We start from the raw sequence: 18,177 nt of genomic DNA on the forward strand, positions 1-18,177 counted from the left end.
ACTTGAAAATATTTTAAAGGAATTTCTACCCAAAATAGTGGAAGGATGAGAGAACAATGAGCTTCTGCCAGCAGAGGGCAACCTTGGCTTGTTTGGGGGGTTTTGTGACCTTAGGACACCAGGGAATGGTGAACCCAAGTCTACCTAGCAAACCAAAGTGAGAGTTGCTCAATATTTTACTACAAAAACATCCCGTTGAAGATGCTTTTAGTGTATATGTACATATGGCTTAGTTTTGAGAGCACCTGTTCTCTTCAATAGCACTGAACAGATACCTACATGGTTTAAATTTCTCAGAAAATGGGTATTATAAACAGCTTTTTACAAGGATCTTTATGAGCACTTGAGAAAAAAAAAAGACTGGACATCTTTTTGTTGTACTAGTTTACTGCTCACTTAAAAAAAAGTGAGTAGATTTCTTATCTGAACTGAAATATATCTGAAAATAATTTTCAAATGTTAATAATATTGTATATTTAATATACAATATATTTAATAATATTGTATATTTGTCACTCCCATTTTTGACAGTGTATCCTAACGCAGGTGTTTTGTGAGTTAAATAGATTTCTAACTTAGTAATTTCCTCCTTTAAATCTGTCAAAATTCAGTGACATTGTTACATGTTAAGGTATTAGGTATGGTATAAATTCAAAGAAAAACTTTGAAATTTATAATAATATGCTTAAAATTTTTAATAGTCTCTCAAGCAAGTCAAATTAACAGCATACCAGAAATACTCTCAAAATGAAATGTCTGATATTCAAGTGTCCAGGGAATATAAATATTTGTTAATGTGATACACATGTCCTCAGGGGGACCTTAGTTTGGCATACAACAATAAGAATCACAGACCTTCACCTAGAGGGTGCATGCCAGGACAAATGTGAAGCACTTTACATGTACCAGAGTAGTGGTACCCAGACTCTCATGTTTAAGTCTAGACTATATCTTTTTTTTTTTTTTTTCAGGGAGCGGTATTGGGGATTGAACTCAGGGCACTCTACCACTGAGCCACATCCCCAGCCCTATTTCGTGTTTTATTTGGAGACAGGTTCTCTGAGATGCTCAGCACCTCGCTTTTGGCTTTGAACTTGCGATCCTCCTGCTTCAGCCTCCCGAGCTGCAGGGATTACAGGCATGTGCCACCACGCCCAGTTTCTATTACTTATTAATTATATGACCCTAGGAAAGTTACTTAAACTCTGTTCCTTTATTTTCTCATCTGTAAATGGGGATGATAATAAAAAGTACCTGCTCCTAGGGGTGTAAGTATGAAATGAGTTATTGTTTGCAAAGCACATAGAAAAATACCTGGCACATACCAAGTGCCAGCAAAGTATTTTTAAATTGTTATCACTTGCTTTACCCTTACTCCAGCCTTTCAGGCAGGCCATCCCGTAGCCCGTGTAGTCACACAGGACCCCTGGCTAAGAAGGGTCCTGTGTTTGGTTTAATTCCCTATGCTATTTTCTTGAGATTCTTAACTTTAGAACAAGGGTTCCCACTTACAATTTGCCTTTGGCCTTCGTATTCTGTACCTGGTGCTGCTCTTGAAGTGGATGGTATTGTTGTCCCCTAGTGTGACTGTAGCTTTGGACAAGTAACATCTTTCGTGCTGTCACCTATAAACCCTGGTGTAATTGCTGAGTAATCACAGGGTTCTTTAGAGAATGAAATGAGATCATGTGTGAGCAGTGACTGGCACATCTAAGACTTCAGAAATGCTATTATTACCATTTATCTTTATAAACCAACCCAACATTTATGTACTGATATAAATACATATTCTTGCTTGAATTCACTAGCAATGTTTGGTGCAGCTAATGATCTACTGAAAGTACAGAATAAAATCATAAAACTCATGTATATCAAAATTAAGGTAAATTTTAAAGGGAAAAGATCACATTATTACTGTTGGAGAAGCACCTATTAAAATTTGAAGCTTCTGTGAATCTTAAAACTGAAGAAGTTCTTTGTTCTATTGATCTAAACTAAAGAATAATGGACTTGAATTGGGGCAATAATGAACAACCCCTGGAGAAAAATTTTCTAGTAATACAGTCGATAAAAAAGTAGGCCCCAAACAAAGTAAAGCAAAGCATGGAGGACTACATCAATTCAAGTATTATTTCGGGGTAAATATTACTAGTTTTACAAGTAAATTAATTCTTGAGGACAAAAGAGTAAATTAATTTACAAGTAAATTAATTCTTGAAGGCAAAAGAGAATGTAAAAAGAAACTACCAGATGCTATAATTTCTTTGCAACATTTCATGTTGACTATTGTTATTTTTGTTACTAATAAAATCCCATATGTCTTACATTAGTTATATTGTAGAAGACAAATATTTCAGACTTTTATTCAAATAAAACATTTTTTCCAAATAAAATTTAAAAGTCAAAATCATATTCTTTTATAATTTAGAAGATAGAATAAAAATCAGTCTACATAAAATCTTTTATTTTTTAAATTTTTATTAGTTATTGATGGACTTTTATTTGTTTATATGTGGTGCTGAGAATTGAACTCAGTGCCTCACACACGTAGGCAAGCACTCTACCACCAAGCCACAACCACAGCCCTACATAAAATCTTTTAGAGAAAATTAGAATATAGCACTTATTTTGACAAAACATATAATTAATGGAAATTATTTGCCTTACACAACAGTGTTTGCCAGTTAAACTAATGAAGGGCCTCTGGAAAACAGATTCTTCCATCCTCCACGTGTGCTTTTATATCCATCCTCCAAATTTTAACTTGTTGGGTAAGTACACTCTGGAAAGGTAATCTGACGACAGGGAGGTTAAAGCTTGGATTTCTGCCTTCATTTTGGATTCTGCCATTATTTCCATCTGCCAATAAGAGGTAAAATATCACAAAATCAGAGTTCTTTGCTGCAGTTCTGTTAATTCAACAAACTAATCAGCCTTGACTTTTTTTTATTATTCACAACCACAACAGTAGTCTTCAGGATCAGCCAGGATATCCTGAGCTGCTACAGGAGCAACCATCAGAGGAGAGAATACCCAGTACAGATGCTGCAGTAATGAGGCATGGTCTGGGACCATTCATGATTTCTTTTTTCATTTTTTTTAATTTCATAAACTATGATAGGGCCATCAACAAAGGGTAAATAACCATGATAAGGGTAAAAATAGACCAGCTGCATCTGGCTGACCTCATCTATTAGCCTTCACATGATTCCATTTCAACAACTATTTACTGCTAAACCACAATAACATTAGTTGTTGGTTATATAAAATTACAAGTATGTTTTCAAAATATTATGTGAACAGCCACCATTAAAGCAAAAGGCAGTTAAACTTTATACAACACTTGAATTCAAAAAGAAACACCATATACTTCTCTTCTCCAAAATGGTTGGCAAGTAATATAAGGTCTCTTGAGGATGCTGTCAAGTTTCCCTTGATCCCGTTTTGTTAGTGGGATCAAACTATCTCTAGGTACATTCAGCCTGGTAAAAAATAAATGCAAAAAAATCAGTAAAAAAAAAGCCTGTTCCCATCACACATATGTTTTGCTTGTATTTACTATACTATTTCAAAAAACTCAGAAATGACAGATAAGAAAATCAATACAACCCTGTCGAATCCTAGATCAGCAAGTTTTCAAGCAGGTAGTGGAAGTCTGTTTCTACAGTAAATAAATCCTAAGCATTTTACTTTCTTCTCATCACAGGATGATGACAGGAAGACACACTTTTGTTATTAAGCACATGCCCCCAGCACTGGCACTGTGTATGTCATACTAGGGCAGTTGAACAAGGTGTGGTTAAGCATCCCAAAGCATTGAATTCAGAGCCCTGAGTTCCACTGGGGGTGGCTAGAAGCTGCATTTCACTGAGGGACATTAGGTTCCAACAGGTGCTTACTTGTTTGTGATTCATTGAGGACATTGTTTGTGTAGTGCTTCCCATTCATGTGTGTGCTCGAGCATACACACACTCACCTATCTAGTTTTAACTTTGAAAAAAGAAAAATGTAATTTTATCTTGGTATGTGTTTAAAAATAGAACATGAGAGGTCTGGGATTTAGGGTGTAATCTACTTTTTGAAGTCACAACTTTAGATTTAAAGAGAAATCTAGATCCTTCTAGATTTCTCAAAGGATCTCTGGTTTCAGTCTTTTTCTATGTCCCCATAATTATGACCATTTGCCAGTGACAGCTTCTGGGTAGATGTGACAATTTGATTGAGAGAGACCTAGAGCATTTCCCTTACAGTGTGTTTGCATAGCTCCTTTGTATATGTATTTGGGGTGGTTCTGAGGACACTTGTGGAATTTATAAGATGCAGCTAGAGTTTCCCTAGGCCCTCTAACTTAAAAATGAGCAGATCATGTGTCCTGAATTAGTGTTAGAAATGGCCTTCATACAAATAGATCACCTCCAAGGCATTGTGGTCATGACACATAACATCAAATTGAACAAAACTTTAATTCACTGGATGTAAATGTTAAAAAAAAAAGAGAGAGAGAAAGGTTTCCTGTCATTCTCTCATTTTGTAATAAGTGTCTACCCCAAAACTGTTCATGCTCCCAATTTAGGAAACAAGCACCTGTAATCAAGGTGTGCACTGCTTAAAGAAATCCAATAAGCATGTTAAATTCATTTTCACTGGCAAATTAAAACAATAAGAAACATTTCAAAATTTATCCCATTAGTAGAAAGGGAAAAAGTGTTACTATCTTATGCTGGAGAGATTATACTGGCTCTTGTTCTGCAGAGAGAATAAAACAACCTATCCAGCTGGGTGCAGTGACACACACCTGTAATTCCAACAGCTTGGGAGGCTGAGGCAGGAGGGTCCAGAGTTCAAAGCCAGCCTTAGTAACTTAGCAAGACCCTGTCTCTAAATAAAAAATAAAAAGGGCTGGGGATATTGCTCAGTGATTAAGAGCCCTTCGGTTCAATCTCTAGTACAAAAAAAAAAGAAGAAGTCTTAAAATGTGTAAAATCTTTTAGCCACCAATTCTTCTGGGAATTCTGCCTCAGGGTTTCTTTAAAGATGCTGGTAAAGGTTTAGTTTAAGGAACCCATCAAGCACTATCAGAGATTTGGAAACCACTTAAGTGTCTAGCTATGAGGGACTGGCCACACAAACATCAGAATATCCAGAATTGGAACTTATAGTAGGACACATTAAAATGAGGTCATAAAGAGAAATGTATTGGTAGGGAAAAGTGATCACATTGTGCTGTATGAAAAACACAAAATAACAGTACAGTATGATCACATCTTTGTGAAAAAGTATGGTTGTGCACAGAAAATCTACAAAAGCACAGCTGTTTAACTGTAGGTGATCTTTATCTTGTTATTAATTTTTTTTCTGTAATGAACAATATATATTAAATGTGCCCCACTTGAGGTTCCCAAACTTTAAATCATCCCCAAATGAGATTTTTATGAAGTTAAAAATTTAAATGTATGATAAAAAAATTGATTCATATGGCAAATGATGTTGTCAATGATTACCATTATTAGAATCCATGTATTATACTCTAAGTACAAAAAATTATAAAATGTTTTAACCATAAAATAAAAATTTGTAGCTAGCTGCAAGTGTTATAATTAACTAAACTTATTCATTAAGTATTTTAGTACTACAGCAGAAACACTGATAAATTAAATTCATAATTAGTAATCTTGAATCACAGTGAACAATATAAATTAAAAACAACATTAAGAGCTTTTCCTTACAGTGACTTTCAGGCTATTGTTATTGATCACAATAAATCACTTTAAATGTCCTATTTCTGCTATACTGAATAACCTTTTAATATCAGAAGGGAGTAAACCAAGCCATCTCATAGCTGGAACTGTGAGGTTGTGGGCTTCAAAAGACATGGACTGAAACAAAGAGCAAAAGTATGTTAGGTGAGGCTAACTTGCAGAAAATTAGCATACTGGTTTTCATAGACAAATCATTTTCTAAGGAAAAGCACCGAAATGCTCTGTATTATTTCTGTATTAATTTTTTATGGAGCAAACTACAAATTAACCTCTCTGATCTGCATTTATTCCGTCTCTCCACCTGCTCTGCCATCCTTTTTATCTGTAGTAAATTTAACCAGGCATCAGAATCACATGGAGGTGCAGGTTCAGTAGGTTTGGATGGGGACTGAGAGTTGCAAATTTCCAGGTGATGTGGATGCTGATAGCTAGAGACACATTTGGAGAAGCCCTGATGTATGGTTGTTGCAGACTAGTGGTGAAATTTGGTGGTGTTTTCCTTCTTCCTTATAGTGGAAGAAAAGGGATCTCAAAGTCAAAATTCAAGATGTAAGATTCAGAGTATGTTTGGTGATCAGACACTATTGTTACCCTGGGACCTTGCAGGTACTTTAGTAGGCTGGAAGGTGCAGGATGGTAATGGCTTTTGCCCACAGCTCATCTATTCCCTGTGTGTACTAGTCATGCTGGAAGCTGGACTCCCAGCCACTGAACAGCAGAAGATCCTGGAATGGGACGTTAGTTCCTGAGTCCATTCTGGAGGTCTTTTGCATACTAGGGGTGATAAGTAAGCACATCATCCCAATGAATGTAAAATGTCTAAATAGTGGAGAAAGGAAAACTACTTTTCTATACTCACCCTAGACCCATACTTATAGATGCACATTATTTCTATGCCTGTTAAAAAAAAAGTTAACTTTAAAATTAGTCTTATATAATACAGGTTAAATAATTTGCACTCATATTTTATCTAACATCCGCAATTTTTAGTTTTGTGGACACTACCAATAATAAACTTGTGGTTCTCCATCTCATATGTCATATAAATTGCCTTAAATGATTACATTCTTTCACTTTAACCATATTTTTAAAATATTTTGATGAAAGTATTCTAAAAGCAGGAAAACAACTACAAATATGACTAATTATGACTGTTGTTCCAAATAGTCCAAGGATAACTTACCATGTGGATCAGCATCTACTAGTGTGAAAACAGGAATGTGAAAGGAGTCCCACAGCTTCTTGACTAAAAGCCTTGTGTTCAGATCAGGTACACCCTTTCCCTAAAAGCAAGATAGGTATTAGGTATTTTAATTCCAGTAAGATGAATGGGTACAGCTACACCCTTATTTGGTTAGTAATTTAAAAAAGAGACCTCCCACCTTGAATTTCAGATGGGAGAAGACTGGTGTTCACAGTGAACCAATGTCCAATATGTGCAGGGTGAAGGAGCCCATGTACATTCATATCTTTGCCTCAATTATACCAGCCCTAGGAAATATTTTAGCAGAAACAGAAGTAATAAAAACCCTACACACTTAAAGATGCCCACTGTGGTAATACTTAAAATGGCAAAAATGAAAAAAGAAAAATTAAAAAAAACTATCCCACAAATCTAACAGCAGGGACATGGACAGGGCAGCACCAGGAAACCAGCTCCGGAATCAGTCAGTCTGGGCTGGCACGTGGCTCTGCTCTTCCCAGTGGCACAAAGGTAAATGAGTATGGAAACCTCCCTGTAGTTTAGGACTCTGTAACCTCTTAAAAGGTTATTATATAAATGAAATTATTTTACAATATAAAGTCTTTAGAAGAGTGCCTGGTTTAATTTTGGAGTTTAATAAACCCTGCATGCTGGAACAATATGAAGTCATTTAAACAATAATGTAGAAAAGTAATTTAAAGAGCATTACAATAATGGAGGAGAAAAGCAGAAATCCAAATGAAATGGGGCAGAGGAGGAAGCAGGGCCTACGTTCCCATGACAAATGGACTTGCAGCAGAGAGCTGAGTTTGAATTTGCTCCCTACCCGTCAGTATTAATGCTCTAGCTCTATCTGTAAGGTCACAGTAAACATGCCTGCCCAGGAGTTCTGGCATTATCACCACACAGAGCTAGTTGATTCCAGCCCTAGTTCTGAGCAGCCACAGGCCTGTGGAAGACACCTCCCTGCACTGTAACTCCTGTTATTAAAGCAGAGGTAATGACTACAGATCTCGCAGAGTTGTTCAAAGTCTTTACAAGTTGATATGTGACAATGGCAATACATGAGAACTCTTATTAGGTGAAGTGTTCCTGGTGGTCACAGCACTTAGTGAAGGGTAGTGCATTTTTCATTTTTTTCCTTGGGGAAAAGATAGCACATGGACGTAGTAGAGGAGTCCAATAGTATCTGGTCTAAGTGGTTCTTCCTAGCCTGACCCTCTATCCCAGCTCCACTGGCCAGCTTCTTGTGGGCATAATGGCAATCATCAGTGGACACCAGTGGCACCAGGATGGGGCTGCATGCATGTGTATTTCAGCAGGACTGGCGGGCTGCATGCAGAGAGCAAAAACAGTGGATTCTGGGTGAGGCTCCCCTCCCTGCACCTGTGTTCTTTATAAGCACTCTTATGCCTCTCCTCAACCCAGTGGGACAAGAGCTTTGCTTGATGTGCATCTCCAAACACCAGGGCTGAACAGAGCCACTGCAGCTTTCTCTGGAGTGGCTTGTCTACAGCTGGACAAACATGGCCTCTCAGCATTGAGAACTGAAAGAAGAGGACTAAGCCAAAGAATGAGGCGTAGGACAACCCACGAGAGACTGGTCCATCTCAGGCTCCATAACATGGCCTATTACTTATGAGCTCTCAGTCTGTACTTTCCATCTTCACTCTTGTCCCTTAACTTCAAACTAGGCAGATGCCACCAAGAGTTTCAACTGTCACCCGAAGTTTTTATTTCTAAAATCACATCAAGATCTTTCATGAAGAGCAGCTGGGTGTTCCTGCCTCTTGTCCTGTAGCTATCCTTGTGATACTACAGTGACGGTCCACATACCAGAGCCATTTTGACTGGCTCATCACATCCTGTGGTCACCAAGTCCCTTGAAATGTCCTCTGATCCAGCTGTTTCCCGATTGTCCTGCCCCTTTCATCCTCACATGAGATAACTCAGCCTCCTGATAGCTCCCTGACTCCTGTCATCTCTATCTAACAGATGCGTTATCACACTAATCCTGTCACTTCCCTCCTGGCCAGTTCAAAAACTTTTTGAGGCCTGGTATTTCTGCACTAAATCAGGATGCCTCCTTGGGACTGTCCAGGCCTTCAGGACTCTGCCCAGCGCCCAAAGTCCTGCTTTCCTCTCCAGGGCAGCTCTCCTCACTGCTCCCACAAACATACCTCACAAACACCATACTTACTGTTAATCCAATAAGCCAGAAGAATTTTAAGTAGAAGAGCTTTCTTTTCTTCTTCAAAGAACTAGGATTTTACACAGATCTATAAAAGCAGAAGCTGGGAAAAGAGCTTATAAAGGAGCAGAACATGATCCCATCTCTTCCCCTGCAGTCACTCTACCTGTGCAAAGCCCAGCTTCACTTCCACCTCCTCCCTTACTACTGCAGCAGTTTTCATCAAATCACTCCAGTTTTATGGATTCCACTCACATTACCTATAGCAGGATGCTTACTACCTGTCTCCCCTGCCTTCAGTGCAATGTTCTAGGAAGTGGGACCTTTGGGAACTGACTAGGTCATGAGAATGGAGCTCCCATGGGCTGAATGTGAATAATGCCCTTGTGAAAGGGAGCCTAGAAGGGTCCTCTTGACTTGTTGAGAAGATGACTGACCAGTGAATCAGAAAGCAGGCCCTCGTCAAACTCCAGATCTGGAGCTCCCCAGCCTCCAGAACCGTGAGAAGCAAAGGTTTGTTGTTTAAGACCCTTGGTCTGTGGTATTCTGTTAGGGCAGCATGGACTAGCAAACACCTTTTGCTAAACAATGCTATAGTTCCCAGCATATTATCTCACCCATGGGAATCATAAAATATGCTTCTGTGTTCTTAGCACAGAGATGTTTAAAAATAGCAAGCTCTTTTCGACTAACTCATGAAATTAATGGTATACAAATGTGTGTGAGGAAAAAAAGAACAGCCCAGTTCATTCATCCTTTCTCCAGGCCCCAGAACTGACATGAGACAGACAGACAGCCACTGTGAGACTGGTGCAAGGGTGGCTGAGGGTCCAGCAGGCTCACCCTGGTGTTGCAAGATCATGGGTATGAACAGGTCAGGAGCATCTCTTCCAGGTTAGGTTCAGGATGTTTAAATACACACTGTAGACATTCCTGTTCTATGACCCCAAACAATGCATTGTACTGAAAATAGAATGTGGCCCAAATTGCACAGATAATGTTAGGAATCCCTCACCGGTCACCACAGTCCTGGAGTGAAGTAAAGGTAGGTACTATACCGTGACCATGATGCATGGAGACATTTTGTTGCAAAAGTCATCATCTAGGAGCCGCTGAAATGTTGCATCTTTTTCTACAATTAACAGAAATTTTGCATCTGTAATTAAATCTGTGAAATTAAGGCTGATAAACTGAAGATGACAGTATTTCAATTTAATCAACTATCTTATGGTACCATATAGATCAATTAAAAACAGCTGTAGAGGCTGTAAAACCAATGTGATACTGCAATATGTACACGTGAAAAAATAAGAATTCATACCCCATTTGAATCAAATGTATGATATGTCAAGATCATTGTAATGTTTTGAGCAACTAATAAAAAATTAAAAAATAGCTGTAGAAAGAATATTTTGATTTTTACCTTTAAATATATAAACATATATTTAGATATGTCTCTCTCACATAATGGAGAGCTCCTAAAACAGTACTAAAGCAGGGACTGTGTGTGTTCATCTTGATGGCTACAGGGTCTAACTTTGTTGTTAAATATTATGAAGGCTTGGTTTATCAAAGGAATGAATGAACATTCCAGAAGTTTAATTAGCTTTCCCACTTAAAGGATACTCCGAATTCCTTGAATATTAGATGGCACAGCAACAGCCTAAGTTAAAATAAAAGACAAGTTTTATTTTAAATGGAAAATAAATAAAAATGACACAATTTATTACAAAAATCCTATATTTTCATTTTCTTTGACTACCAGTCACAAGAGTCTTATTGCTCAGTGAGGAAACAGTAAGAAACAGATGAATCCCTCAATAAGAAAACAGACACATAAGCTACAATACTTCACAGCAGGGAGAACTTCTGGGAAGCACTGTAGATATGTGACTTTAAGCAGAGACTGAGGAAATTAAATGTCCTGATGTGGGTCTCAGGGCCATCATCTTCCACTGTCCTAAATGGTCACCCATCCAAACTGCTGTGCTGGTTCAGTACTGCATGTTTTCTATGTACCAGAGCCCAGCAAAAGGTTTAGTGTTAAACTTATTAGTTTCAGAACCAGTAATTTTTTATGGAAATTACGTAAATGACTTTGCTAAAATGGGTAAGCCACACTCTACCTGTAATGTCATGTTTTTTTCTTTTCTTTCTTCCCGCCCCCCTCTCTCTCTCTCTCTTTTTTTTTTTTTTTTTTTTTTTGGTATTGGGGATTGGACCCAGAGGTGCTTAACCACTGAGCTGCATCCCCAGACCTTTTTAAATTTTATTTTGAGGCAGGTCATGCTAAATTGCTTAGGTCCTTGCTAAATTACTGAGGCTGACTTTGAACTTGTGATCCTCCTGCCTCAGCCTCCTGAGCCACTAGGATGTCCAGCTTAACAGTACATATTTAAGGAGAGTATATATGTATGTTTATTTCAATATGACAATTGGCATATAATTATGTGTTACACAACTCCATAAAGCATGTACCTAACTCATCCTTCCATCCTTTTTTATTTAAAAATCTTAAGCTCCAAATTATTCAACAGAGCTAGAAATAAGATACATCTCAAAACTGAGTGACCTGAAAGGTAGTTAAAGCATGTGAAGCCTTAAGGATGCTTACTGTTGCGCCACAGGGACAATGCACTTTGGTGCCGTCTTCTTCAATGTATCTTAAATTGCCTGCAATTAGCCCTTTGGATGTTGATAACTGAAAGATAATAGATGTATTTGAAAACTTTTCCACTATGATATTTCATGCTGCTAAGCATTCTTCATGTTACTTTCTAAATTATTTGTATTTTACCTCAGATGGAATTTAGATATGGAGAAAATGTGTAAAGGTATTTAGGAATTAAAATTTTTTGATAATTTACCTGTTTTAATCCATTCATCTAAAAGGATGATAAATTTATGAGAAAAATATAATATCAAATGATATCAAAATAAGGCAAAGATTACTTTTATTGTAATTTTTATACAAATATCTTATTTTAAAATGGAAGGTTTTGTTTGCAAAACTGTAAAACAGCGTCATTCTTTTAACTTGTAAAATATTGTTTTTCTTTAAGTATCATGTTTATGTTATATAATGGGTTTACTATTTCAAATAGATATGTAAAACAGAAAAAAGATGAAAAGCTTTGTGCCGAGTACCACTTACTATGTGCAGACTCCTCCTTGGCACTCTGAGCATACAGGAAATGTCATTGATAATGTCGTCCACGACAGTCTGAGTTCCAAAGAGCTGGCTGTCAGTATAATAGATGTCTCTATGAAAGTTTAAAACACACATTTCTAATTAACCATGTACTTTTGGAATATGACAAATATTGGAGTGCTATCTGTGAAAACTTTAACGGAATGAAACACAACATATAAGGAAAGTAATTTCTTTCCCAGAAGGTAGTCTTATATGACTCCTCAAAAGAGATAATAAAGTTGATCCAACTAAATCTCATGTTGCCTTTAAAAATACTTTACCAGAACAATATACTTACCTTTTAGTTGCATAAGTGTTGCTCTGTACTAATTTATAAATCATGGACAATATTTTAAGGATTAGAGCTGGAAGATAAAATGCAATAAACAGTTTGCTTGCCATTTATCTTACTGATTCTAAAGACACTGCTATCAAGAATCTTAATTGTCCACAATTACCATTCCTAACATTTAAAAAATTATCTTTCTGAAATAAAGAATTAAGTATAAAATAGTTGCCTGAAAAATTAGATAAAATTAATTGCTCTGAGGACTCAAAACAGAGAGAATACATTTATCTTGAATCATAAACCAAGTAAATTCCCTTAACTAGCAACAACAAAAATCTAGAAAATAACCAAATTTATTTGTTCATCACTCAAAGCTAAGAAAGATCAACTTACCAAATTTTTTAACTGATTTTAGAGAATTGCTTTTGATTTTTCTTGTGGTACAATGAGCCACCATCTGAAGACCAACAGAATCTTCAAACCTGTAATTTTGTTTAAAGCAAAGGAATAAAATGAAAATTACTTAACTTCTTAACACCAAGAAATACACATTTTTTAACTTTATTTTATTCATTTTCTATTATTTTTAATGTTGCTGAGAATCGAACCCAGTGCCTCACGTGTACTAGGCAAGCCCTCTACCACTGAGCCACAATCCCAGCCCCCAACAATACACATTTAATGTTCTCTTCTGAGAACATCATGTAAACCCCACATTTCTTCTTGACACAAGCACTAAAATTTTATAGACCTGGTTTGTGAGCTTAGATCAGTCCAGGTGGTAATTAGGTAATTAGCTTTGTGACATACAGCAATAAGATAAAGTGTTTTAAATAAATACCTTTTATTATGGAGTGTGTGTGTACACTTCTTTCTTGGGAAGACATTAAGTATATGTAAAATGTTTTCAAGTATTTCACAATTTGACTAGAATTTTACTCATTTTAATAATTTATTCATTGAATAATTTGACTCAATAAGTTTTGAAATATTTTATTTCTAATTTGCCCACAAAGCGACATTACATAAAATAACATCTATCTTAGATTGTTAAATGGAACCACCAAGCCTCTCCCAAAGGTGGCAGAAGGCACCAAGCAAAGACACCAGATGTCATCTTCTTTGAAGCTAGATAAGATCCATCTTTCCAAATATACAGTCTAGGGCTGGGGATGTGGCTCAGGTGGTAGAGTGCTCGCCTGGCCTGGGTTCGATCCTCAGCACCACATTCAAATAAAGATGTTGTGTCCACTTAAAAAATAAATAAATATTAAAATTCTCTCTAAAAAAAGAGAATACAGTCTACATCAATTATATTGGCCATAGTAACTAAGCAGTTTCAAAATTCCCTTTGTTCTGTTTCTGTAACTCTTTCAGATTTGAGAACCATTCTTGTACTGCTTTTCCATATTCAGTAGAGAAGATTTTACAGGCTGGGAAAAAGAAAAACACTCTATCACTTGGTGCTAACTCAGGTGGAGCCCTTGGACTCAGCAGTAGATCATCAGAAGGCAGCCTGGTCAATGGGCTCCACGTTCAGGACACTTGACTTCAGCCTGAGCTCAGGACTGATGGCTGCTCTGAGTAAGGGTTTGCTTTTGCGGTGCGGATGAGAACCGTACCCACAGTATCCCCTCCCCACTTGCTGGGAAGCTTAGATCCAAGCCTGATGCCTATTTTCAGCAAGGTCCCAGCATTTGAAATTCTAACCTCTTTTGGTGCCTTTTTTTTCCCCTAACCTTATTTTTCTTTGCCTTATCTTTTTTAAAAAATATTTATTCTTAAGTTTTAGGTGGACACACTATCTTTTACATTTATGTGGTGCTGAGGATTGAACCCAGTTTCTCATGCATGCTAAGTGAGCACTCTACCACTGAGCCACAACCCCAGCCCCTCTTTTCCTTATCTTTTATACCTTCTTATAGCTTTTGCAACCTACCTGTATGATATGTATTCCCATTTTTTTGGCTGGGTAAAGGCAATAAAAGAGTGAAAAATAACTAGAATTCTAAATCAAATACATTGAAAGAATGACACCGATACATTTAAAAATAGAACTGCAAAATGCCCACTTTATATTTTCCCAGCTGGATCTGTTGTCTATTGTGAAGGCAGGCGCTTCATTTCTTGCCAAGCTTGTGATTATGTCTTGCATAATGTTTTCTATAGATGCGAGAACCTCAGCACTGAAACAGTAAACACAGTGATTCAATTTTAATTGTAAAGTATGCTTTTCAATATGTAATGTTTGCTCTATTAGTACTAAAGTTACTTTTTGTTTCATTGGTTGTCTTTTTTTTTGGGGGGGGGGAGGGGGGTATAAGGGATTGAACTCAGGATCACTTGACCACTGAGCCACATCCCCAGCCCTATTTTGTATTTTATTTAGAGACAGGGTCTCATTGAGTTGCTTAGTGCTGCGATTTTGCTGTGGCTGGCTTTGAACCCATGATCCTCCTGCGTCAGCTTCCAGATCATTGGTTGTTTTTTAAGACTTGGAAATCCATGTAGGTAATGATCTCTTCTGCTAAATCTCCTATCAATACTGCATTAAAACAATAGAATTTACAATAGTACTTAGTATTTCATTTGCTTGTAATTTCATTTCTCAAATTGCAACTGAAGTAATCTCTTCCTTTTTCATTAATGATATAACTTACAAGTATATTTTTATCTACTTATATTCGCCTACTTTAATCTGCATTTAAATATAAGCTGAATTTAAATATAAACTGGCCTGAAATACATTAATTTAAAATTATATAATATTGGTTCAGAATTTCTTTCCCAAAATGTAATGCAAAAATATTTCAAAAGAAACATTTATTGTAGCACACTCCCTAATTGATCTCATTCCTTAAAATCAGCCCTTTTGAATTTGCTTGAAAAAAGAAAAAAGTTTAATTACTACCATGAGAAGAATAAATTATGAGTTCTGCACTTAATGGTTGATTTGGCAACTACTATATGCCACTGTACAGCGAAATGTGAAGAAGACACAGCCTCATATCTTGTCAGCTGGCTTTTAATTTCACAAGCCATCAGCTTCAAAAATTGTTCTACTAGAAATAACATTAGCATATTGTCTAGAAAGGGGAATCAAATTAATGCTAGAAAATGGGCAAAATGTTGAAGAACTTTAATTTTCCACAGAAACTTTGGAGATTTTATTGAAAATAGAATAAAATTCAGAACAGAAAATAAAATTTAAAACATTTAATACTGATTTTGAGAGGTCAAAATGACCCCAAATATCTCATTTATTTTTCGAGCCTGAAAGGCAAAGAAGTCATAGGACGATACTGTGAGCCCCTTTGTTGGGATGGACCTACGCCCGCAGTGCACGACCCTCCCGAGTCCCCCCTCAGTGCAAGTCCTTTGGTAAAACTGGTTTGCTTGTGGGGTTTTTGGTAGTTGGTTTGGGATTAAAAGCAACTGTTTAGGATGAAGAAACGGTTGAAGAAAGCAAAGAAGGAGCGCCATTCCAAGGAGGCCGGTCCAGTGAACCTGCCCTCTGTCAAGGGCCACAGGGGTGCAGTCCCCGTGGGGTTTCTGGACACTGGGGTTGAACCCGGGGCGCTCTATCCCGAGCTACACCCCAGCCCTTTGTATTTTATTTGTGACAGGGTCTTGCTACGTTGCTGGGGCTGGCCTCGCACTGGCGGTCCTCCCGCCTCAGCCTCCGAGTCACAGTGCCGTCAGGTGCGCGCCGCCGGCGCCCAGCTCTGTGGCTGACTTTAAATGAATCTCATTTAAATCTGCACGCGGTCAGTGCTGCCCAGCCGGGACACAGTGCTGCCCAGCCGGACACGCCGCCGCCGGCCTCGCTGACCGGGCCGTTAGCTCTCCGGGTGCCACCTCCTGGCTCGCCTTCCTATCCATGGTGCGGGCGGCCCGAGCCAGCGCCGGCCGGGTGCCCAGCCCGGGAGCTGGACTAGGGCACTGCGGCGCCCCGGCGAGCAGCCCTGCACCGGCCGTTGGCCTGGAGCTCCGGGCGAGGAGGCCGGGCTGCCGCGCGGGTCCTCACGGCTCCTCACGGCTCGGGCCGTGTGGGATCCTCTACCTGGAGGCCAAGCGGGTCCCCTGCGCACCAGCCTCCGGGCCACCTCTCCTCAGGGCGGCCACCAGCGAGGCCCGGTGCCGGTCCAGGACCTCGAAGAACGCAGCCCCAGGCCCCACCGGCGCAGCGGCCATACGGCCTCACAAGCAGGCCGCTCCCGCGCTCTGTGCTGCGCATGCGCGCTCCACAGCCTTGGGGGAGGGGGGCGCCCACGCATGCGCACTCCGCGGCAGTGTGGGCAGGGCCACGTATGCGCGGGCAGCAGCGCAGGGCTGGTGGCACGTGTTTGTCAGTCACGCACCTGGGCAGCCGCGCTTTCCAGCCCACTGGGGCTTACTTGAGCTGATACTATTTCTGGGGAGCAGGACTATTTTGGGAAAGTGTTATCCACAAATTTTCATTAAACCAGTTATGAGGCTGGAAAGTAGCTCCATGGTAGAGCATTAGCTTCGTGTGTGCGAGGCCCGGGTTCCAAGCCAGCACCCAACAACAAGAACGAATGACACGAAGATCCACCTTCGTGTGGGAAGCAATTCCAAGTCCTGGGTTTATCTGTAAGTGAGGCAAACACAACTTCAGTTTCAAGTAGTTGAAGGCTTACCAAGCCCTCTTCACTAAGCCTTTCCTCTAATTCCCTTAATTCCAGGAAGTTCCTCATGCACCATCCTAATTTTGCAAGAACATAGAAGGGCCCACTCTGTCCAGGTAGGCCTGGGTTAAAATCGCACCTCCATCATGCTGTGGGCTGTCGGACCTAGCACAATGAATACAGGTGACCCAGTTAAATTCGGATTTCAGATAAACAAGGAGTGCTTTTCAAAGGGTAACTGCTTCCCACATAGTCGTTGAGACAGCATTTTACTAAATGATTATATTGTTGTTCATGTAAAATTCATATTTACCCAGGCAGGGTGTATCTTATCTAGCAACTCCACATCCTCTTTTGCAGACCTGGTTAGCACTCCTCACCCTACTTTCAGAGCGGAAAGTGGGAATTCTGAAACCCAGGAAAGGAGTCCTGGTGCTGGGGACAGACATACAGAGGGGTGAGGTCCCCATGCTTCATGGATGAGTGCTGGGGCTTGGCCACAGAAGAGCCACGGGGCCACAGACCCACTCCAGAGAACTCTTCTTTCCTTCTATTCCTGGTTATTTGATAGTTTTGAACCTAAAACTGATTTCTGACCATAAACAATGGGCACCCTGTGTTGGTGCTGGTGTCTGCACGCATGTCCCCATGTGCATGTGCTGTGTTGAGGCCTGACAATATCACCATCTCGCCACCTCCCACTGTCAGTCCTGCACTCAGCATGCCACCTCCTGGGGACGAGGAACTGAGTCCTCGCACTTAGGGACCTCACAGTCTAAGGGCAGGCAGGAATCGAGGACAAGCGGGTGAACTCTGGGCTGTGTTGGCAGCATGAAAGTGCACTTAAATAAATCAGCACCCGAAGGGATAAACATTATTATCCCCATTGCCA

At 39.3% G+C, this 18,177-nt stretch overlaps 1 protein-coding gene across 3 annotated transcripts; it reads right to left on the reverse strand.

Annotated features, from left to right (window-relative positions):
- Positions 1 to 2,739: 2,739 nt before the first annotated feature.
- On the reverse strand, positions 2,740 to 16,830 carry Spo11 (SPO11 initiator of meiotic double strand breaks). Of its 3 annotated transcripts, XM_026406793.2 has the most exons (13): positions 16,700 to 16,830; positions 14,709 to 14,822; positions 13,030 to 13,118; positions 12,646 to 12,712; positions 12,309 to 12,417; positions 11,769 to 11,855; positions 10,781 to 10,817; positions 10,213 to 10,322; positions 6,943 to 7,042; positions 6,619 to 6,656; positions 5,800 to 5,876; positions 3,371 to 3,482; positions 2,740 to 2,859 (listed from the first exon to the last, which is right to left on the reverse strand). In XM_026406793.2, exons 1-13 carry the CDS (start codon positions 16,828 to 16,830, stop codon positions 2,740 to 2,742), a joined length of 1,191 nt encoding a protein of 396 aa, XP_026262578.1. The 3 variants fall into 3 exon arrangements, with proteins under 3 accessions (XP_026262578.1, XP_026262580.1, XP_026262579.1); XM_026406795.2 differs by lacking the exon at positions 14,709 to 14,822 and having other exon boundaries at positions 10,213 to 10,310; XM_026406794.2 differs by lacking the exon at positions 14,709 to 14,822.
- Between the last annotated feature and the right edge of the window lie 1,347 nt (positions 16,831 to 18,177).

The sequence above is a fragment of the Urocitellus parryii genome, chromosome 6 (assembly GCF_045843805.1).
Source record: "Urocitellus parryii isolate mUroPar1 chromosome 6, mUroPar1.hap1, whole genome shotgun sequence".
Lineage (NCBI taxonomy): Eukaryota > Metazoa > Chordata > Mammalia > Rodentia > Sciuridae > Urocitellus > Urocitellus parryii.

Coding starts and splice junctions, on each gene's coding strand:
- Spo11 (XM_026406793.2), bottom strand. CDS start 16,830: ATGGCCGCTGCGCCGGTGGGGCCTGGGGCTGCGTTCTTCGAGGTCCTG. Junction 12,418..12,645: donor AACACTTATGCAACTAAAAG/GTAAGTATATTG, acceptor AAACTTTCATAG/AGACATCTATTATACTGACA. Junction 5,877..6,618: donor TCTATAAGTATGGGTCTAGG/GTGAGTATAGAA, acceptor TCTTTGTTTCAG/TCCATGTCTTTTGAAGCCCA.